At 39.2% G+C, this 24,872-nt stretch overlaps 1 protein-coding gene across 2 annotated transcripts in view; it reads left to right on the top strand.

Annotated features, from left to right (window-relative positions):
• Nucleotides 1-24,872, top strand: part of LRBA (LPS responsive beige-like anchor protein) — a 970,380-nt gene that overhangs the window by 723,999 nt on the left and 221,509 nt on the right. For both annotated transcript variants that reach the window (XM_089670467.1, XM_089670468.1), the window contains exons 44-46: nucleotides 10,151-10,291; nucleotides 15,089-15,208; nucleotides 22,764-22,916. In XM_089670467.1, the coding sequence (XP_089526593.1) occupies nucleotides 10,151-10,291; nucleotides 15,089-15,208; nucleotides 22,764-22,916 (414 nt within the window). The remainder of the gene's footprint in view (nucleotides 1-10,150; nucleotides 10,292-15,088; nucleotides 15,209-22,763; nucleotides 22,917-24,872) is intronic.

A 24,872-nucleotide genomic window follows, 5' to 3' on the forward strand; every position in this document is an offset into this window, starting at 1 on the left:
TTTTTGTCCAGGCTCAGCTTTACTGTACCAGTATGGCTTGCTGTTTAAATCAGACCGAGACTCAAGCAATCTTATCCTTTTTAACAGTGCAAGATAAGTTGTGAATGACCCAGAATTTACAGAAGGTTGTAGCTCCTTTGGCTAGCCCTACTTTGTCATCCAATCTGCACTCCCGTAAATCTGCCACCATATTAGTTGAGGCACAAGCTAAGCTATCCCTAGAAGCTCTTCCTTTTATTTAATCCTGTCCTTTGAGATACCATCAGTGTGATGCATTGATGGGTGTAATATACCCGATCATCAACTTTTTTCCCTAAAAAACAATGTGGATACAGTGTTGGGTATTGAAATACATTTGGGGTGCCACAAAACCCAGACTCCTCAAAAATCATTTTAATGATCCCTATATTGTACGGTGGTGTGGGCTTGCCTAATTTTCCAAAGTACTATCAAGTGGCATAATTGGCGCAAAAAACGAAATATCATTTGGTTCATGAAATCTATCTTTTGAAGGGGGTCTAGAAGCGACTTTGTGACCCTTGATCAATTGCTAATGTACTTTGCCTGTGCCTCTCGAATATAGGCAAATTACTAACATTATTTTGAAACATTCTCTTCCGCTTTGAGACAAGCTCAATGGTCCCTCTTGCCTCCTATCACCTCATGTGCCCTTATTATCCTTCTTTAGGAATCCTTCTTTCTATCCAGACTTTTCTCACCCACTTCCTTTCAGGTTTGGGGGATCTTGATGCTAACTGGGTTGTACCACTTGACAAGTTCTACCTCTGTCAAAACCTTCTTCACCTTTCAGGAACTTATACTGGTCTGCCTAATTCAGAAGTATTTTGATATTTGCAAATTAAACACTTTAATGCTGCATACGCATGATTTGGGATAGCACTAGACCAGTTGTCACAATATGAACACGTGTAGCCATGACCCACACACTGCAGGACTTATATCATGATTGTATTTACAGCTATTTAACAAGCTTAATACTAACCCTCCCACATACACAAGCCAGTGGGTGCTGGACCTCAGAGTTACTATTGATGTAGAGGAATGGAACAAAATATGGGTGATGACAAAATCTTCATTGCAAAATATTAATGTATTAGAAAGGAATTACAAGGTACTAACGCGCTGTTCTGGTTTCTGTCAGAATCTGAAAATTTGTTCCAAACTGTGCAGCAAAATGTTTTTGAGGTTAGGGAGGATTGGGCACACATTTACATGTGGTGGTCTTGTCCAAAAAACAACCAGTTCTGGATAGAAATCTTTAAAATTTTATCCCAACTTTTCTCAACTTCAGTCAACCCTGACACATTGGTAACTACTTTTGCAGGTCACCACAGCTTCCAAAAAAACAATAGCAAAGGTCTTGAAAGCTAATTCTTCCAGTATAATAGAAACTAAAACTATGGTCACTCAGGCCATGACACATAATAAAACTGAAGCAACCATTTCAGATAAAATCTTGAAATCTACAAAATATGGCAGCTATGGGTAGTCCACTTTTTTACCCCCACAGTTTGATTTGTCTCTTCTCGCCTTTCTACTACTCTTTTTCTATACTTATACCATTAAACTAATATGCTCTTGATATTTTCCTTTTTCAATTTCTGTATATTATAAAGGTGTGATAAGCCAGCGATTTACTGCACTTTCTATGACAATGCAAGCCCAGTACAGCTCTTGTCTAATGTACCTATTTGAACCTGTGATCCGCAAGGCAAATACAGTGACTGTCCTTAACCAATTCAATACTGGGCAATTTTACACCTTCCTGCCCAGGCAAGTTTTCATGTTTCAGCGCTCTCACACTTTGAATGACAATTGCGCGGTCATACAACATTGTACCCAAACTAAAATGTTATCATTTTCTTCACACAACTAGAGCTTTCTTTTGGTGGCATTTAATCACCGCTGGGGTTTTTATTTTTTGCTAAATTAACAAAAAAAGACCAAATATTTTGAAAAAACCACGTTTTTCTTTGTTTCTGTTATAAACGTTTGTAAATAAATAATTGTTCTTCATAAATTTAGGCCAAGATGTATTCTGCTACATTGCTTTGGTGAGAATAACCTATATTAGGATGTATTTTTTAGTTTGTAGGAAAGTTATAGAGTTCACAAACTATGGTATAGATCTGAATATTGATCAATCCTGAAGTACTGACAGCCAATCTAATTTCTTGAGGTCCAAGAATGTCAGAACAGTACAGATATCCCCCAAATGACCCCTTTTTGCAAAGTAGACAGTCCGACGTACTGCATAAGAGGCATGGCGAGTTTTTTGAAGCTGAATTTGTTTTGTCATAATTTTTCGGAAAATGAAAAAATTAAAAAAATTTGTTTCACTATTTTTTTTTTTTTACATATTGTCACCAGTGCAGTACAGCGTCATCATATAACTGGCATGGCGGTGATCAGGAAAACTGACTGGTGACAGTATGAAAAAAAAAAAATTTGCTTATAGCAAAGAATTACTTTGCTATAAGCAATCATTTACCTGAATGACATTGATTCATTCAGGTTTTTTTTTTTTTTTTTTTTTGTGCTTAGCTGTGATTTGGCCACAGCTAATCACATGACATGTACATGTGATTAGCTGTGACCATTCACAGCTAGACACTAGTATACAATGGATGTCATGAATGAAGCCATCCATTGTATACAACTGTCATGTGACCTGCTGTGATTGGTCACAGCAGGTCACATGGTACCGGCAACGGGGGCCGATACTCAGATCTGTCATCGGCCGTGTCGGAGGTACACGGCCGGTGACAGATCACACTGCTGCGCGGCTCTGCAGGAGCGCATGTGCGGGAGGACGCCATATGGCGTCCATCCGGAACGCTGATGACATTTGCCGGACGCCATTCGGCCATAGGGCGGGCGGCAAATGGTTAATGATCCAAAATTTTTGTATATCTTGTATTTCACGTGCATCTTATACTACAAAATCTCAATAAATGTTTTGAATAGGAAAATCAATCAGTGGAGAGTTTTGTCAATTTGTATGGGCCCAAACAGCCCATAGATTGCACTACAAGCTACTTTCAAAGGCCAAATGCCTGGAAACTATGGGCTTCCCAGACCCAAAAACCATTTCTAGAATAACTGAAAGGATTTAAATAGTGCTCCCCAACACCCTAATATGATTATCTCAATATACCGAGATGTTATAGGTATGCAAACCGTAAAAAATACTAAAGTGCAAAAAAATGCTAAGGTGCAAAACAACAAAATAAAAAGGTTTCTTTCAACTAAAACCAGCGCAAAACACACCAGAAAGCAATCTATAAAATACCCAGCCTATAAGCAATGTTAATGCAAATTATTACAATTTATATATGTGTCAAAAACACTTACAGTATATACAAATTGTAATAATTTGCATTAATATTGCTTATAGGCTGGGTATTTTATAGATTGCTTTCTGGTGTGTTTTGCGCTGGTTTTAGTTGAAAGAAATATTTTTTGGTTTTATACTTATGCACAGCAGCATTTCACGTGGTTAAGTGTGTGGGGAAGGAGGTCCTGGGCGCTGAGATTTTTTTCTTTTTAAAAAAAAAAAAAGGTGCTAAATGCAAACAACCCCTACAAAGGTGTTGTATATATCAAACAAATCCACATATTCTAATAAATATAACAAATCGTAGAACACCCCCCAACATGAAACATATAACATTGATATGCCAATTTGTGCAAGAGATATATATATATATATATATATATATAAAAAAATATTGCAAAAACAATGTGTATTTATCTTAATAATCCATAACAAATCATGATTAGAAAAGTCCTTCAAATCATATATTCTTTAATTCTTGTACTTCCTAAAGAATTCACCACCACACCGTGTTCTTCCACCACCAAACGAATAAATAAATAAACTCACCAGAGCTCTGGGCTGGTCAAATTATAAACCAGCTAATGCCCATTAGCTCTGTGAGCAACGATCTGCAGAGATGTCAGTATAACTCCTATAACCCTTTAGCTGGGCGTTCCCTATTTATATACATGGAACCCTATGGTAGGAAAGAAAGAGGGAACTCCATAGCATAAAACCATTTAAAATTTATTCCACTTTAAAACCTCTACATAACATTCACATTTCTCAGTGTCATCACCGACACTAGTATAAACAGCATGTATAAAAAACGGGTAGACTCCGGTCACTGCAATTTGTTGCAGGAAATAAGATCCCTCCGTCTATGGCCAACTTAAATCAGCATTTAACCTGATGCAGTACAGGAGGCCACACTGCAATGGTGGATTTTTTTTTGTCGTTTTCCTGGATTTAAATCTTTTTCATTGGGATTTAAACCTTTATTAAGTTATTATGTATCTGTATGTGTTTGTATGTATGTATAGCTGTTTGTATTGTATATGTAGGTGTTAAATACCTCATAGGGGGTACTGCTTTGTACTAGGGTATATATACTCTTCATGTCTGCAAACTGTAGTTTACCCACTCTTACACATTGCATTTAACATATTCCATACCCATGCACTCTGTACATTATTTTTGATCCTAACCCTTGCACTTTCTAAATGTTGCAGTTATGATCTTTGCACTCTATACATTGGGATAATGATCAGGTGTGGGTAAGATCATTGGTCATGCACAACGTGGAGGAGGGAGGGGTTTGACGCCCTGGGCACTGGATGACCTTGTCCCGGCACTGACTTTGTGTGTGTGTATATAAAAAACATTCCCTACACTCCCTAATGTTTGAGTTAAGATCCCCACCCCCTGCAGCTAATAAATGCTGTGTAAACTGTGCAGTTTGAACAGCTGTAAAAGAGAGAGAACCTACAGATAAACAGATACAAGTTTTCATCACCTGAGACTAGTCACTTCAGTTGGTACAGTATATATAAGCATTTATGACCACTTTTTTTTCACAGACTTCTCTTGTTTACATCTGTCTCTAGCAAGAAGAAAAATATGCAATGTATCTATTTCTGCATTCCAGAGGAAAAAAAGAGTGCAAGGCTTAACAATCGCTAAGATAGCCAAGCAAAGGCTATTACAGCAACCATGTGATTGAGAGCCAATCCTCCCTGTTTCTGATCATTAGTACAAGATACAGAGCAGACAGTGACAGCTTGGCATATATGCAGCTCTACAGAATAAGGCCCACCTTTGAGAGGCCGCATATATAAGAGCGCTCATCAGGAATGGATTAAAGATGTTAACAGCTCCTCTGCACCCAACACCTATTAATTATACAAACTTTCCCTACTTATCCACCTGATCAACATGGCAGGGCCTTGTATTCCTTTGAAATCAAAACTATGGAAGAACTTACAGAGTGATTCTGGAAAACATAGTTTTACTGGACAGATTTTACATGTACTGCAGATTACCGCAATGCCTTTTCGCACAATTAAGAAAATGAATAGTCACAGATTTGGGGCTATCCTTTTCCCTTTCCCACCATCCTCCAATTTCCAACACATTACCACCCCCCATTCCCTTCCCACACATTACCCTCTGCTCTTCAGTCATATTACACACCCTTCCTTCCTGCGCATTGCCCACGCCCCTTCCATGTTAGTACAAAGAGACTCCATTGCTAAATCCCCCCTGCCCCAGCTTTCTTAACCCCTACCCCCTTCCTTCATTGACCAAAACCACTCAAGGTGTAACGCCCTAACCCCCAGCACTTACACAAACTTGACCTTCTTTACCCAACATGAATAAACGCAATATAAAACATTCATTGGCAAATTGGACATATTGTTTAAGTGAAACTTTTGATTAGCTATATACTTTTCAAGACACAGTCCGACAACTGAAGTAATAAATGATTGTCTCCTCTCACATACATACTTGGGCTGGCTACTGGAAATAATCTTCCTTCATTGGACAATGGTGTCTTCCAACTATTTACTATGGTCATTTTTTCTTTAATACTTGCACTCTGGTGGCTATCCACAACTAATCACAAAGCAGCAATTGGGCCACTGGATATACAGTATACAGGTGAAACTCGAAAAATTAGAATATTGTGCAAAAGTTAATTTATTTCAGTAATGCAACTTAAAAGGTGAAACTAATATATGAGATAGACTCATTACATGCAAAGCAAGATAGTTCAAACCATGATTTGTCATAATTGTGATGATTATGGATTACAGCTCATAAAAACCCCAAATCCACAATCTCAGAAAATTAGAATATTACATGCGATCAATAAAACAAGGATTGTACATAGAGCATTATCGGACCTCTGAAAAGTATAAGCATGCATATGTACTCAGTACTTGGTTTGGGCCCCTTTTGCAGCAATTACTGCCTCAATGCGGGGTGGCATGGAAGCTATCAGCCTCTGGCACTGCTGAGGTGTTATGGAAGACCAGGATGCTTCAATAGCGGCCTTCAGCTCTTCTGCATTGTTCGGTCTCATGTCTCTCATCTTTCTCATGCCAATGCCCCATAGATTCTCTATGGGGTTCAGGTCAGGTAAGTTTGCTGGCCAATCAAGCAGAGTAATCCCACGGTCATTGAACCAGGTTTTGGTGCTTTTGGCAGTGTGGGCAGGTGCCAAGTCCTGCTGGAAAATGAAGTCAGCATCCCCATAAAGCTCCTCTGCGGAAGGAAGCATGAAGTGCTTCAAAATCTCCTGGTAGACGGCTGCGTTGACCCTGGACTTAATAAAGCACGGTGGACCAACACCAGCAGATGACATGGCTCCCCAAATCAACGCAGACTGTGGAAACTTCACACTGGACTTCAAGCATCTTGCAGTGTGTGCCTTTCCATTCTTCCTCCATACTCTGGGTCCTTGGTTTCCAAATGAGATGCAAAAGTTGCTCTCATCAGAAAAGAGGACTTTGGACCACTGAGCAACAGACCAGGTCTGTTTTTCTTTAGCCCATGTAAGACACTCCCGACGTTTATTTTTCAGGAGCGGCTTGACAAGAGGAATACGACATTTGAAGCCCATGTCCAGGATCTGTCTGTGGTGGCTCTTGTTGCACTGACTCCAGCCTCAGTCCACTACTTGTGAAAGTCCCCAACACTTTTGAATGGCCTTTTACTGACAATCCTCTCCAGGCTGCGGTCATCCCTGCTGCTTGTGCACCTTTTTCTTCCACATTTTTCCCTTCCACGTAACTTTCTATTAATGTGCTTTGATACAGCACTTTTGGAACATTCAACTTCTTTTGCAATTACCTTTTGAGGCTTTCCCTCCTTATGGAGGGTGTCAATGATGGTTTTATGCACAACTGTCAGGTCAGCAGTCTTTCCCATAATTGTGATTCCTACTGAACTAGACTGAGAGACCATTTAAAGGCTCAGGAATCCTTTGCAGGTGTTTATGGCTTAATTAACTGATTAGAGTGGGACACTTTGAGCCTAGAATATTGCACCTTTTCACAATATTCTAATTTTCTGAGATTGTGGATTTGGGGTTTTCATGAGCTGTAAGCCATAGTCATCACAATTATGACAAATCACGGCGTGAACTATCTTGCTTTGCATGTAATGAGTCTATCTCATATATTAGTTTCACCTTTTAAGTTGCATTACTGAAATAAATGAACTTTCGCACAATATTCTAATTTTTCGAGTTTCACCTGTATATACTTTATGAATTCAGACTGACTTGGTTTAGTCACACAAATTGTTCTGATAGATGTTTTATTTTTACTTTTCCTTAGCTTTTTTTTTTTAGTAGATAAAGCTGTTTTGCCAGCTGCAATGAGCCACAGTGAAGATCTGGAATTATTTTTCTGTATTCTCCATGTTCTATGTAAACCCAGCAGGCAGCCTTTCAGAGGAATTCTGATGCTGGTTATTACTCCAATTGCTCTGTCCTCTGTCGCAGCAACAAATGTTGTCTATCACTGTGCCTGCTATGGAAGGCTCCCACCTGCTAGCAAATGTACAGGTTTCTTTTTGTTGGGTGTTCTTCTGTCCTTTACAGTCATTGTGTGGTACTATTCAGAGTACTATAATGGTATGATTTTTTTTTTTTTTAAGCTAAAATGTATTTGCAGTGGGTAGCTCTGCTTTTCATTGAAACAAATGTTTGTACAAGAAAAAAAAGTGTTATTGTATGATGTTTAAGCATTCTTGTGCATTGATTGTGCTGCATTTAACTGTATCTAATGATTGCACATTGGTACTAAATATAAGGACTGCTTATCTGAAAAATGACAACTCACACTCTTCCTGAACAATTTATGGTATATTTGCAAACAATGTAGGACTTTTGTAGTAGGGCTAATTGCCTGATTTGCAAGGTGTGTACTACTAGGCAACATTTGTACTTGATGGCATGTCAATAGATTGACTGCTGTGTAAATGGCTCCTGCCCTGGTGGCTAGTGTCAGGATTCTGTTTTGTTCAGCAAGTTTTTTGGAGGGTTTTCAAAGAACATTATGGATCCAGAGAAGTAATGCGAACTTTCATTATATGTTTAACTGTTATACAAAGCATGAGTTTTTTTGGCAAATACACAGTAAACTTACACTGTTACAGTTGCAAGCCAAGATGTTCTTAGAGAGGAGATAACCAGACTGGGCGGTTTCAACCACTGGCTAGGGTTCTATTTCATAGTAACATGTTAAAAGTAACATCTCATTTTGTGGCAAAAGCATAGTAGCATGTCTACTATTTAGCGGCTTTTAGTTGCATAATTATTCTAAGGGCAATTATAGATATTTTACTGAATAGTAAATTACATGTTTGCATTTCAGTTTCTGATAAAATGCTTAATTTTAATATACTTGTTATATCCTCTTATGTCACAAAAGTACAGTAGTGGTATGTGCACTAGCACCACAATGTATATCTATGATGTATTCTAATATGCCATTTTATTACTGTAGCTTCAAGAGTTTTCCTTATAAAGTGCAACTTTCTCAATATGCGTAATATAATGAAGATTAGGCTGGTGAATATATTTAGATTTTGCCTATATTGACACAGACCATGCCTAAGAACATGTCAGAACCCTTTTAACCACTTGCGGACCACCCGCAATGTACTGCAGAAAGGTGGCCCACACAAGCAAAGTAATATATACCCATACGTCACTGCCTTCTTCCAGGTTTGGTGGGCGTGCCCCCTCTTCCCTGGCCAGCACCCACTGTGATTGTACACAACAGGAGCCTGTCGGCAAATCCTCGCCAATGATTCATGGCTGGGACCTGCCAATCGGCTGTGTACAGCCCAGAGCTCTGTGTTGCCGATCAACACAGAGCTCTGTACAGAGGGAACAATCTCTCTCTTTCCCGTCTCTGCAAAGCAGAGATGAGAAATTAAGAGATCATTAGTAAAAGCAGCACACTTTGCAAATAGTAAACATTGTTAGGCACAGATTTAACCCTTTGATGATCCTAGATGTTAACCCCTTCCTAGCCAGTGTCAGTACAGTGACAGTGCATAGTATTAACACTGATCACTGGCAATTTCAGTGGCAGTTAGTCAGTTCCCCTCAGCGTCAGTTAGTGTCAGATTGCCCACTGCACTATCGCAGTCCTTTAGAAGTCGCTGATCAGCGCCATTAGTAGTATAAAAAAAAAAGGAAAAAATTCCAGTAAATATACCATAGTTTGTAGGCACTATAACTTTCACACAAACCAATCAATATACGCCTATTGGGATTTTTTTAGCAAAAACGTAGCAGAACACATTTTGGCCAAAATGTATAAATACATTTTATTTATTTATTTTTTTCTATTGGATAGGGTTTGTAGCAGAAAGTGAAAAAAGTGTTTTGTTTTTTTGTGTTTTTTTTTTTTTTCATTTATATCGCAAAAGATAAAAAACCCAGTAGTGGTCAAATACCACCAAAAGAGAGCTCTATATGTGTGAAAAAATTATATAATTTTCATTTGGGTACAGTGTTGCATGACCACGCAATTACCAGTTACAGTAGCACAGTGCTAAATAGTTAAAAATGACCTGGTCATGAAGGGGGTAACATCCTCTTGAGCTTAAGTGGTTGCATTTGGAGTTGTTTACATTTTATAACCTGTGAGTTTAAAAAAAAATATATATATCTATATACAGAAGCCATTTGTCCATTTGTACTTTCATTCTTTTGTCACTGTTAATATGGCTGCAAAAAACATGTAATAATCCTATACCTCAAACTTCAGTCCTGTGTTTATTTTCTAGCCTGTTGGAGCACTGAACCCCAAGCGAGCAGCCTTCTTTTCCGAACGCTATGAATCATGGGAGGATGATCAAGTTCCGAAGTTTCACTATGGCACCCATTACTCTACTGCTAGCTTTGTATTGAGCTGGCTTTTAAGAATTGTAAGTTATTCTCCTATCAGACATGAATTTGAGAAACCTTTTTAACAGTAATGATGAAATTAGGCACAGGCTATATTGATGTGGGGCCTTCAACACTGACAACAAATATGAATTTCATTGTTATAGCTGTGCAGCTACAACTTATGTCTAACGTTAAGCTTAAAACTTAATTTTATATTCCCTAATACTAAGTCATAATGTTATTCTTTTACTCTGCCTTTTGATGGACAGAATTCAGCTCCTCTTCAACTTATCCCTCAAGACGAACAGTAACATTATACTTAACTCTTGAACTAAAGTGTATAATTAATCTACTTACCCTTAATTATTAGTTACCCTTACCCTAAAACAAAGCAGGCCTTCACCCATTACAAGAACCTTTTCTCTTTTGGTTCTTTTTTTCTACCTCTTACAGAACTGGGTAAAGTTTCACTTTTTTTGGAAAAGTTTAGTACCTTTTTTACTTCCTGCTCCTTGTCTAGGTATGAATTACATAATAAACCCAGCTGCCTTCTGGTATTACCAAGTTACACATCCCAGGAGGCAGTGTTTAATTGAGGGTGCATGTGTGCTGTAAGCTTTTGCGTGTGTTACAACTTTCTGCCAGTTATTTCACATAAATGGAACTTTACAAGGTTCCAGATATGAGAAACTAATGGCATCTATGCGCTATCGTGTTTTATACCTGACAGAGACAAGTGTTGAGTCTGCTCATGCCCTGAATTTTTAAAGGTGGTGGCGCAGAAATGTTGCGGGAAGGGTAATATAGTTGAAGTGAAGTTCTTCTATATCCCATCTCCCTATTTCCCCTTTTAACCAATCCATAAACCCACTGCCATGAGCCTTTCTTTTAATTTAAGACTTACTCTAATTAATCCCAAGAATTAAACTATCACTGGATTATCATTGCTTACCTTATCAGGCCAATTCTTATCTTTTTGCACTAAAAGTATTGGTAGCCAAGCAGAGTACTGCAGTGTCATTCCTAATGGTATACAAAACCTGGCATCTACAGTATAACTCTTGTTTTAAGGTAAGCACTTGACAGGGATTAATAAACTAATACTTACATGAAGGTGGGATTAACCAAGGTTTATAAACAGGCCCATCCGTCTTCGGCCATTTGATGTTCTGGTATGATGGTAGAGATAAATTTCTTAGCTCTTTGCATCTTCAGAGCCCTAATCTACTATTTTACTTCATACATGTAAAAATCATTAATGAATATGAATATAAAAAAAAAAAATAAACCCTCTGTGGTTAAGCTATTTTAATTTCATATGTTTGGAGGATACTACTAAAGAATTGCACCTGAAAAGTTGTTTCATCTAAAGGTCTTTGTTTCAAAATGTGCTTTCCTGAAAGCCTTCATTTGCATTCTTGTCCATAGCTAAAGTAATTTATCTGTTTCTAATAATGGTAAGCAGCCATATTAAGCATCTTCTGTAATGTGTTGGTGTTGGATTAATCAGGAATTGTGTTTATTGATAGCGTGTTGGTTTACAATAGTGCTTGTTTTCTGTAAACCTAAGATGTAATTCATCTAGTAGAAAGTAATTTCTTTGGGAGAGCATTAGCAGCCTACCATTAATTAAAGCTTGTTACAATGGTACAAGGAGACATAAATCCATGATATAATTTATGGTGCCTTGCTAATTTTAGGCAATTATCTACTAATATGGGCTTAAGTGTTGTTTAACTAAGAGGTAGCTTTTAAAACCTTTAAGCATTTCTCCCAATCATAAATTCCAAATAGAAAAAATGCAAAGGTAGTTTAATGCATCTAATATAAATAAATGTGTAAACAGAGGTCTGTAGTGGAATCCATTGCATATAGAAATAATCATTTGCACAAATTCTCAAATCTGTATCCCTGATATTTGGTATTTCTTACATTTTAAGCATGTTTATGAAATTGTATTGCAGGTATTCATATAGAGCATCTTTTACATTCTGTGCCTTCACATCAATCCTTGCCCTCAAGAAACTTACAATTTAAGTTCCATATCCCACATGCATATATACTTGCATAATAGAGTCAATACAGTATAGACATAAAGACAGGAGTCAATTAACCGACCAACTTGTCTTTGGAGTGTGGGAGATCAGCACAGTAACTGGAGGAAACCCATGCAAGCCCTGGATAATCAAACAAAAGCCTGCAGTGTTGCAAGGCAGAAGTGCTAACAACTAAGCCACTGTGCTGCCCTACGAATTTACAAGAATTTAGAGAAATGTGAATTTTCTATACTTTGTTAAAGGTTTTTTATTCCTGAAATATAAGCGCTTATAAGGTGCAGTTCATTTGCTACAAACGAAAAACAAAACGGCGCTGGGAGAGGACCACACATGAGTCTAGATAGGTTAGTGACAAATGATGGATACAGCAGGAGAAATACAAATAGGCGAATAAGCATACAATAGTAATGAGTTCGAAATGGGGTGGCGAAGTGACAAATGGAGACGGGAAAGTCCATAGTCAAAGGGTCCTAGGTGGTAGATGGATGGTGAAGGCAGCTCCCCATAGAGCAAAGCAGAACTCTGTAGAAAATAAATCGGACACAAGAAGGCGCCAATCTCAGTGTAGAGGGTTGAAGATTTATTGGTAACAAGAGGTTTAAAAAACTACTCACAAACGTAAGAAGTATACAGGTGAAACTCGAAAAATTAGAATATCGTGCAAAAGTTCATTTATTTCAGTAATGCAACTTAAAAGGTGAAACTAATATATGAGATAGACTCATTACATGCAAAGCAAGATAGATCAAGCCGTGATTTGTCATAATTGTGATGATTATGGCTTACAGCTCATGAAATACCCAAATCCACAATCTCAGAAAATTTGAATATTGTGAAAAGGTGCAATATTCTAGGCACAAAGTATCTCACTCTAATCAGCTAATTAAGCCATAACACCTACAAAGGGTTCCTGAGCCTTTAAATGGTCTTTCAGTCTGGTTTAGTAGGAATCACAATTATGGGAAAGACTGATGACCTGACAGTTGTGCATAAAACCATCATTGACACCCTCCATAAGGAGGGAAAGCCTCAAAAGGTAATTGCAAAAGAAGTTGGATGTTCCCAAAGTGCTGTATCAAAGCACATTAATAGAAAGTTATGTGGAAGGGAAAAGTGTGGAAGAAAAAGGTGCACAAGCAGCAGGGATGACCGCAGCCTGGAGAGGATTGTCAGGAAAAGGCTATTCAAAAGTGTTGGGGACTTTCACAAGGAGTGGACTGAGGCTGGAGTCAGTGCATCAAGAGCCACCACACACAAACGGATCCTGCACATGGGCTTCAAATGTCATATTCCTCTTGTCAAGCTGCTCCTGAACAACAAACAACGTCAGAAGCGTCTTACATGGGCTAAAAGAAAAACAGACCTGGTCTGTTGCTCAGTGGTCCAAAGTCCTCTTTTCTGATGAGAGCAACTTTTGCATCTCATTTGGAAACCAAGGACCCAGAGTATGGAGGAAGAATGGAGAGGCACACACTGCAAGATGCTTGAAGTCCAGTGTGAAGTTTCCACAGTCTGTGTTGATTTGGGGAGCCATGTCATCTGCTGGTGTTGGTCCGCTGTGCTTCATTAAGTCCAGGGTCAACGCAGCCGTCTACCAGGAGATTCTGGAGCACTTCATGCTTCCTTCTGCAGATGAGCTTTATGGGGATGCTGACTTCATTTTCCAGCAGGACTTAGCACCTGCCCACACTGTCAAAAGCACCAAAATATGGTTCAATGACCGTTGGATTACTGTGCTTGATTTGCCAGCAAACTCGCCTGACCTGAACCCCATAGAGAATCTATGGGGCATTGGCATGAGAAAGATGAGAGACATGAGACCGAACAATGCAGAAGAGCTGAAGGCCGCTATTGAAGCATCCTGGTCTTCCATAACACCTCAGCAGTGCCACAGGCTGATAGCTTCCATGCCACGCCACATTGAGGCAGTAATTGCTGCAAAAGGAGCCCAAACCAAGTACTGAGTACATATGCATGCTTATGCTTTTCAGAGGTCCGATATTGTTCTATGTACAATCCTTCTTTTATTGATTGCATGTAATATTTTAATTTTCTGAGATTGTGGATTTGGGGTTTTCATGAGCTATAAGCCATAATCATCACAATTATGACAAATCACAGCTTGAACTATCTTGCTTTGCATGTAATGAGTCTATCTCATATATTAGTTTCACCTTTTAAGTTGCATTACTGAAATAAATGAACTTTTGCACGATATTCAAATTTTTTGAGTTTCACCTGTAATAGCATGGTAAAGGAATGCCTTTGGTAAGCGCTCTGCAGTTCATTTGGTGTAGATGCATTTCCTTTGGTTTTTCTGCAGTTCATTTGGTGTAGATGCATTTCCTTTGGTTTTTTTGTTTTTGTTGTTTTTTAACTTTTTTTTTGTTTTTGTTACTTAACTGTGTCTTGGGCTTGGCCTCCTAACACGATGCTTCCCAGCCAAAGCTGGTAATATGAGACAACCATGGCTGTGACATCAACTGGGGCTATTCCAACTTGAACTGTCAATGCGCTGAAGCACAGGAAGGGTATACTACTATTAAAACTCACAAATAATGGCACTTTCAGTTCTGAAGCTAGCTAAAAAACGTAATGGATACATTTGGCTTCAACCCATAACACACTTGGGTTACTACTGTCACCTGGTTTGTAGATGACACACAACTAGATTAATTGATTTTCCAGTAATGTAACATTGATCAAGATATAGTTTATTCTTATAGAGGTTGATTTCTTATAAAGTACTAAAGTAAAGTAACTTTTTTTCTGTTCTAGGAACCTTTTACAACATTCTTCCTGAATTTCCAGGGTGGAAAATTTGACCATGCAGACAGAGCATTTTCTTCAGTTTCAAGGGCATGGCGTAATTGTCAGAGAGACACCTCTGATATCAAGGTAAATTCTGAAGGGTTGTCCGATCTGGCCTTTTTGGCTCAAACCATTTTGTAGATTGGTACATTTTTCCTCTCAACACCACTATATAGAATTTATTTTATTTCAAATTGTCAATTTAATGGCCAAGGTTTGTTGTAGTGACTTGAATGCTTTTCCTTTCACTCTTTTCTGAAAGGTTCATTTTTCTTATCAATAACACTAAACCAAGGCAGGCTCTGCATTTACCTGCAAACTTGTCCAATGTGTTTTCAACCCTCTATTATTGCTCCTTTTTCCAAATTGAAAATAATATTATAGTGGTACATAAGTTTTTGGCTTTTTAAATGTAACCAAGTTTTCCTTATATGTTTAAGCATTTTACCAAAGCTCAGACATAGTTCGAATTGTGAACCTAACCTTTAAACTCGCCTTAACCCTGTAACCCAAGTGTTATAGGTATCTTGGCAAAACAGATGATGAGGAAATTTGTACCATTTTGCATCTTGATTATATTGCACTTCGCTTTTCATGTGAAGGTGTTTCATAGTGTTACCTATTCATATTGTTCTGTTAGCAAATTGTAACAACTTGTGCTAAACATGTTGCAGTACTACCAATATGCAAAACAAAGTGTAGGAAAAGAATCAATAAAAAATATGAAAATGTGGTTGCCAAAAGCTTGATTGTTGTCAGCTGAGCACTACATTTAGATGACTTCCTTCATAAATCAGTGGCATGGCTGTTACATAAATAACACCCCCCCCCCCCAAAAAAAAAAAAAAAACTATTATTTTTCAGTTTCTTGTTTCAGTAGTTTATTAAGGTTGGGTTTCAACAAATACAACAGTTAATTGTACAGTTTCTCTGAATGTGTGGCATCTTAGCTGACCTATCCCAGCAAAATGCTCTCTTTTTATTGCGCTCCATACTAATTTTACAAATATAAGGTGGTCTGACAAATTCGGAGCCAAGCTAATTTCAATTTAGTACATCTTCAAAGGATTCCTGGATTTGGGTAAGCTGCACAATTGGTCTCTTTAATGTGCAACCAGAACTTTTTAAATACTAAAAGTTATCTAAACTTGATTTTAAGGGAAGGTGTATTTTTAATTTGGTACATAGCGGTGTAGCATTATAGCTAAATGTTTGGGAACTCAATGAAGATGTCACTAAACTGGTTGCTGTGCCACACAAATATATTTAAAAATCTCTTGAATTAGTAATAGTTATTTATGATAAAACTGAACTCTCAATTCCATAAGAAATATGCAGCAATATGAATAAAACAATAAAAAAGGGACAATTTATGGAGATTTAGATATCAGAGATGGGAAAGAGGAATACCTTTTAGCAAAAAGTATTAAAGTGTATCTATTGTCAGAATTAAAAATGTATAAGTTAGTGTGTGGCTACACATGCATGGGATTTGCTCATTCCCAAAACAATCCCCTTTAAAATGCAACTTTGAACTACTTTTTTTACCTTAACAATTGTCTTATCACTTACACAATTGGCCAGCTGGAAGAGTCAGTACTGATAAGACATGAGGTTCAGGCTCACTGCTACCGTGGGTTTGAGGTGAATTTTTTTGAACATTCTTTCATACATAGGACATGAAAACAAGGCCAAGTGACTCAACTGTACATGAAAACATAAGAACTGGGGTGCAAAAAAATGGTAGCAGGTGCTCTGGACTGATGAATCAGAAGTTGAAATATTTGGCTGTAGCAGGAGGCAGTTTTTTTGTGACAGGCTGGAGAGCAATACAATAATGAGTGTCAGCATTTCTGCAAATGGAGTTGGAGAATTGGACCATTGTGTCCTCAGTGCTGATAAATACAGGCATATAATTATCCATTATGCCATACCATCAGGGAGGCGTAGGATTGCCCCCAAATTTATTCTACAGCAGGACAACAGCCCCAAACATGAAACCAATGTCATTAAAAGTTAACTTCAGTGTAAAGAACAAGGAGTTCTGCAAGTGATGGTTTGGCTCCCACAGAGCCCTGATTTTAATTGTGTAGATGGCAAGTTTGAGGAAATGATCTGGAAATGAACGTCAGCTAGAATTATAGGGATGGGCTGAAATTTCGGTGTCCGAAATATATCAGCTGAAAATAGACCTATCAGCATTTTACCAAAGGGAAAAAGTGAACTGATACAGATGCCGATAATGAGAACCTTGCTCCAATGAGGGGCGGACTATTTGGCCGGGGGATTTTGGGGGGCTATGTGTACTGCAGATGGGGGGGAGGGTGGCAGAGAAAGACAGGTGAGGAGGTAAGCGGTGTACATAGTGAGGGAGCAGTGTATACGGACAGGCTCCCTCACTTGCAGCCGCTAAATGTCATTGCTGGTTTTTAAATGCAATTGCTAGCTTTTTTTTTTTCTTCACTATTCGTTCCATTGCTAAAGTAAACAAAGGGATGGGGTCACCCAGTGACATTACCCAGTTACTCACTGTATACTCTGCTCATCTCCTGCCCCCTCCTTGCACACACTGCTCGCCCCCACCCCCTTCCCGCTAATGTAATAAATGACCGGTCCTCTTTGTGGTGGGAAGGGGTGGGGGTGGGCAGTGTGTGGCAGGAGAGGAGCAGTGTAATAGACAGGCTCCCTCACTGGCTGCCGCTAAATGGCATTGCTGGTTTTTAAATGCAATTACCGGCTTTTTTCCCCTTCACTATAGCCTTGAGAAGGAGCTGTCATCTGCCCCCCTGCTAAAGTAAACAAAGGGGTAAGGTCACCCAGTGACATTATCCAATGACCCCACCCCTTTTACTTTAGAGGCAAAGTGAATGACAGCTCCTTCTCGGAGCTATAAAGTGAGAAATAAAGGCCAGTAATTGCATTTAAAAATCAGCAAGGACATTTAGTGGCGGCAAGTAAGGGGTCCTGTCTGTATACACTGTTCCTCTCCTACCCCCTCCTTACACACACTGCCCCCTACAAAAAAGACCTATCACTTATGTGCTATCACATAGGGGACAATTGGTCCCCTATGTGACAGCAATAAAATCATATAAAAATAAAAACACATTAAAAGTAAAAGAAAAATCCAAAAAAAAAATTTGAGCTTAACTACCTCACATTCGTAGACACTTTGGTATTCGGCCAAGTACATCCTGAAATTTTGATTTCAGCACCAGAATTTTCATTTCTGTGCACTACTATACAATTAGCTACACCACTTTACAGTTTACTTGGGAAAGAAAATGTAAACTTTTGTGCAGTAAGTATTGCAAACTAGATTAGCAACCAGTTAGGTGCTAAAGATGCTATGTGATATGTTTTATATTATGACTGTGCATGTTTTGTGTCTGCAATCCTTTACTTTTCAGTAAAAAAAAAAAAAAAGATTAGAAAAAAAAGCCACAGTCTGTGCTGTTTGTCTTTGGCAAATTTGACTGGCTATTTAAAGGATAAATTCACCTTTTTATAACATGTTACACATGTCCCCACTATGACAGCAGGCCGGGGATCTTCTACTTGTGCTTGCTGTGTCAATTTAACAAAGAAGCAGTCTTGCAGGGCTCCACCCACCCTGCCACGTCATTCATTCAAGGAGTTCTCTGAATGGCATACTATAACTACCGTCAACTGCAAAGGCTGACGGCTTGTAGTTCTCAATGAACTACTAGAGCGCTGTGAGCACTCTAGATCGTTCATTGATGCTTTCTGTTAGTGTGTAACTGCCTTCTTGTATGATGTAAAGGCAGACAGCTTACACTGACAATCTGCAGGAACCCTGCATTGCACCTGCAATCTGCTGATTGCAGGTGCAATGCTTTACACGCTCCCATTAAAAAAAGTAATAAATGCTTGCTTTTTTTTAACTGCAAAAAGATGTGCATTTATAATTTTTTTTAAAGATTAACTTATCCTTTGAAATTGTCCTACTGCTGGCCAATTTAACACTGTCTCATCTGTTTCCTAAAGGCCTACGTTCACCTTTTCCAGAAAATAGCCTATGCAGTCAAAGGGCCCCAGTTGATATAAAAAAAAATGCACCTTTTCAAACTCTTCATTAATTTTTTATACCAGTAGGCCATTTAGTCCCCCCCCCCCCCCCCATGTCCTCCTTTGTTGCTAGGTCATGAAAACCATTGGATGCTTTCGCTCAGCATTACATGTGCCAAAACCAACAGGGCAGGATGTGGGATTTGGGTACTGGAGGAGCCCAAATAGCGTACAGGATCACTTCTATGCACCCCCAGTATATTCGCTCCTCCCAGTACCGTCCATCATATTTCTCAGGCTCTGCACTTTCACCTGCAGACCCTAGACAGGCATGGCGGCCATTGGATAGAGAGGAGGGAGATCAGCAAGCATCTCTTCCCAGCAAGGACCCAGAAGCAACGTGGATCATATCACTTCCAAATTCAACTGCACTTTTGCAACCTGTACTCCATTAGCTCAATAAAGAGTAGCTGAGACATCAGGGGTCAAAAAGTGTAAAAAATAAAGTTACACCAGAACACACCCTCTTACCCTCCCCAAAAGATTGTGCACCCCCATATACACGCACATGAGTGAGTAATCACACATTGGGGTGACTATGTTCAAAAATGTTGATTGAACTACACGTGTTGCATAACCCCAAAGCATGCTGGAGTGAAAGCAATAATTCTAAACCCATTAATCATGGTTAACTCTAAGCTGCAGGCTTTTAAAGCATCTGCTATAGGTGGATGTAATTTAAGTTTTGAAATGTTGGCTAGCTATTTACTTGGCACAACCTCATCTTTTATATTGTATCAAATAATTGGTAATATGTAGTGTTTGTCAGCCCTAAAATTAACTTTAGTGTATATTTTGTTGAAATTTTGCGCTTGATAAATTGTTGCACTTATATCACATTGTAGAAATTAAAAATATATTCTCCAGAGTCTTTGGTTTTAGAAGATATATACTGTTTTAGGGGGTTTAAGTAGGCTTCACCCCTAAAATAATTTGTAAACGTGCAAAAAACACAAATGTAGCTCTGCTATCGGAAGGTTTAAAGGCAAACCCTAAGCTTGCTATCTCAACGCAGCCTGAAGCTGCAAGAAAAGGCCCTATCCCTGCTTTGTTGGGGTTTTATGGTTTTTGCATTGATACATCTGTCACATGATAGTGTCCAGCTTCCTATGCCTTTTTTGGGACAGTAGTTTACTTAATAGCCCTAAAAATGACCAGAATTTAATAAGCGGATTCGCCTTTCATAGACTTCAATAGGATTTTATGCTAAGTTCATATGTGCCGAATTTCGAACCAGATTCCATAAACCTAGACCAATCGAACCTAGGCAGACTCGCCCATCCTTAGCCATGATGCATAATGCAAATCTGTAATGTCATATTGGAGATAAATGTATCTGTGATGGCCTGTATCTTATTCAGCCACTCAGTATGGTTAAGTGGCTGTTAACTGCAATGGATTTTTTTTTTATTTGTAAAGGTGAACCTAGTTCTTTAAGATAAGGAATGTTTTTAATGCAGCGCCTTCCTGCCTTTTATGCAGTGATGAAGGTGATAATAGGTTAATTCCTGCCTGATATCAGCTGGCATAGTTTTCACTATGCTAAAGTGACCGTCCTGGTTCTTATGATCTCCATGCTGACAGTGTCAGCCCTGAGGCACCTTTTTACATTTCTGTGAACATAGGATCTGGAGTGAATTATAAAGGGAAAATTGAGTTAATTCGCATATCACATGTAATTCTAGGTTTCCTTTTTAAGTTTGAATTTTTTAAACTACATACATAGCTGTGCTACATGTATATAGGCCACTACATATCTAGTGGGCTTAAAGTGGCCCTACATGTAGTGATTTGTTATTGATTGAGGTACAAGTGATCACAAGCTAGCAGTCACCGTCAATTAAAATATTGAGCAGTGCAAAATATGTAGTGTTGTTCCGCACTTTGCTATTGACTCAAATTATCAGTCATGAATGTAAGTCTATTAAAAACAATATTTAATGAATCTGAATTACAATTGGTTACACATGCAGATACTGTATTTGTTTAAAAGCAATCAATACAATTTTGACCAACTTGCTAACTTTGTCAAAGGGGGACTTTTGTTTGCTGCTTTATTTAATATGATCAGTTCAGTCACAATGTGGTGGGTTTTTGTCTGCAGTTTTAATATTTCAATGGTTTTTATTAATTTTAAACAAAAAAGAATTGAAGCAAAAGGCATGCCCACTCAGGGGCTGTCAAAGGCACATAGGGTACAAAAGAAACAATGCTACAACATCAGCAGTGCAAAAGGCACACCCACGCAGGGGCTATCAATGGCACAGAAAATGTGAAAAATATAGTGTTATAACTCCAACTACCGCCTCACAAAAATCAGACAAAAACAAATAAAAAAGAAAGGAAAGAAGAAAGAGGCAAAACCAACAGCAGGGATCTGGAATACTGATCAACAACCTAGACCCAGACTAGCCAGGGGGAGTATGGGAAAAGCATATGTCAACCACCGATTTTCAAAAATTTGCATTGGGAGTCAGTACGGATACTCAACATTTGTTCATTAAGCATCAGAGTGGACATACGGTCCCGTACCCCCTGAAGGACAGATATACTTTTCCAGGATTACGAAATTGTTCTCGTTGCCGACAAGAACAAATAGAAGGCCAACTTCTGCTGGTGAGCTAACAGGGCCGGTATGGGGCATTGAAGCAAAGCATATCGGGCTTCCCGGCATATGGAGAAATTAAACAGTGTTTAGAGAAGGCCAAATACACAAGATCAAAATCGAATCAATCTCGGGCATGACCACCATATATGTAACACATCTCCACGATGGCCACAACCCTAAAAGCAGCGATCACTATAAGTTGAGTTTGCCTGGGCTATACGAGCCGGGACCCAATACCAACGGAACAGCACTTTGTATGCCGCCTTTAGCGTGTTTGTGTTGAATGAACATTTAGCTATAAACAGCCAGGCCTTATTCCAGTCCTCTGGGTCCACGGCTGCCCCCAAGTCATGCTCCCATTGAACGACATATGATAGGGAAGTACATGTTGAACGCCTACTTAAAGATGCATAGAGTAGGGAAACAAGACCCGGGGTGCCAGGAAGCTGTTGGCAAAGCTGTTCAAAGGCAGATTTCTGATATGGAAAGGCAGAGATGTCACGCAGAGAGGTCAGCCAATGCCGCAATTGAAGATAATGAAAAAAGTCCGCCCGAGGGACATCCCGCGATTCCAGAAGAGAATTCCAGGTGAGGAAAGACCGCGAAGTCAAGAAGTGTTGCACCTGCGAAAATCCATGGGCCACCCATCAGGAGAATTCCCCAGGTTGATCTAAACCCGGTGAGAATAGAGGATTGTTAGTAATTAGGAGCAAAGGTAGAAAGGGTGACATCAAGCCACTAGAGAGGCGAACCGAGTCCCATACGTGCAGGCTATGGAGCAAAAGTGGACTCATTGTTTGCAGTTTTTAATCAGTTCTATCTGTTTATTCGCATCCAGTGATCATATCAATATGAGTTTGTCCCTTTTTAATTTGATGTATAGTACTGTGTAACTTTGTAAATGTTGACAATAACAATGATGCATTGGGTGATTTGTTCCTCCAGGAGCTCATTCCTGAATTCTACTACCTCCCAGAGATGTTTGTCAACATGAATGACTACAATCTTGGTGTGATGGATGATGGCACAGTTGTTTCTGATGTTGAACTTCCACCATGGGCCAAAACTCCTGAAGAGTTTGTTCGCATTAGTAGACTGGTAAGAAGACTGATCACTTTTTGGCAGCTAAGATTCATGCGTTTATATTTTCAGGACAAACTTTAAAAATAAACGGGTTTAGCTGAGGACATGTCTTTATGTGATAACACATACTGTAAAGCAGCCATAAAGTATATGTGCACTTATCCTTTACTGTCATAAAGGCAGAATTGTAGCATGTTTGTACTCCATTAATTGTGATTAGCCAGCATTCAATAGTCATGCAATAACTTGATGAGAGCTTTACCAAGAACTGTAAATGTAGTACCTTGTACAGTACATGACACAGAACTTGTAGTAATAGACAATGAGTTATATGTGCAGGGTACCTTCAGGTGATTGATCAGTGGCAAAAAATTTGCTAGGGTAACCCCTAGTACATACTTGTATAACTCCTCCCATTATTTGCTAGTGTCCTTTCGTGATTAAGCTGTTCTCCTCTGGAGGAGTATTTTTCTTTCTAAAATGTTCATTTATTTTCTTCTGACACTTCTATCAAGATCTGACTTCTTATCGCCCTGAGCTATCTAGCAGTTTCCAAATCGGTATCCCTTGGTGATACCTCACGGGCTGTACCCAGACTCCACTGTGTGGGGCTGGCCTGCAATGTTTTCTTCAGGCACTGAATCCTGCGTTAAGCACTCACCTTGGCGCAAAGTGTATTGTGTAGTTAACCACATAGTGCTATATAGGTCCAGAGCCGTGGTCCACTTTTATGGTTCCCAAACACTGAAGACCCCTGGGGCTATGTCCACCAAGGTGCATGCAGCATGAACCTCTCAGCATCATGGATAAGATAAGGTAAGGCACAGTTCCCTGTTCCTATATTTCAATATGGTAAACCACAGTGTGTAGCACACTATGCAGTTTTATAGAAAGAGGAATGAGGAGTTTTTCTCCTCAATGAGGTGACCATGGCTGGTGCATTCCCATCCACCTTTTTCACAGAAAATGCACACAGCCACATGAACATGATCAGTGCCTGTGTTTTAACAGCTCCTGTATCCAGACATACAAAAACCAATCCAGTCCAAACTCCATTCTGTGAGTACCCTACTGGGGATTCCCTTAATTCCCCACTTACCATTGTCAGGCCACAGGAGCAAGGGAGGTTGGAGAAAGTTGGTGAATAACATGCATTTTGCTGATGGCCTACTGGAAGCTAAAACACCGCTCAGGGTGATAGCTGTTCCCTTGTCCCAGAGCCATGTCTTATGAACACTGCTCCATGTGACGAATGCGTTGCCAGACCCCTGCCCTTCTCACCAACTCGTGACAAAGGACCAGCCAATCTCACGCCACGCTGTCACTTGCATAATAATGCCACTCTCAGGTGCACCCTGCACAAAGCTCGCGGGACCACAATCTAGGTGCCAGCAGCCTTAGAGTGATTGTCACTGGGTTACGTTAATTATACAATTAATGATTCAAACTGCCACCAGATAGCTTTGGGCCTATCGACCCTTCACAATGTTAGCAAGAACAAATGTGAACAATAAACGTCTGAATATACTTGTCTGTGGGGACAGTGTGTGATACAGAGGATTATTATATACAGTACCACTCTTCAAGAGACAGGGATTCTTTAGTTTGCATTAAAAGCTTTAGAGACAGTTTCAACCCTTTTCAAAACAGGGTTTATTACTAAAAAGGTGCAATTAAAATATATACAGAAAGGGATGTTACAAAGACATAAAGAGAACAATAAAGCAACCAAGAAATAAAAGAAAGGAGTTAAGAAGGCAGAATACTTGCAAAGTCCTGGTTTTAGCAGAGTCTAATTGTCCAGGCAAAAATGTTGTCTTGGCTCTCAAGTCCGTCAAGATGTTTCTTGGTTGATGTTAAAAATGATATCAAAGGGGTGTCGCCCGAGAACAACCGACCAATCATCTGGTTTAGGGGATGGGTGTTAGGAGGCCACCAAATTTATGACCAAGTCCCAACTACAATTTCATA

The sequence above is a fragment of the Staurois parvus genome, unplaced genomic scaffold (assembly GCF_062004578.1).
Source record: "Staurois parvus isolate SC_StPar_1 unplaced genomic scaffold, SC_StPar_1.0 ptg000090l, whole genome shotgun sequence".
NCBI classification, from domain to species: Eukaryota; Metazoa; Chordata; class Amphibia; order Anura; family Ranidae; genus Staurois; species Staurois parvus.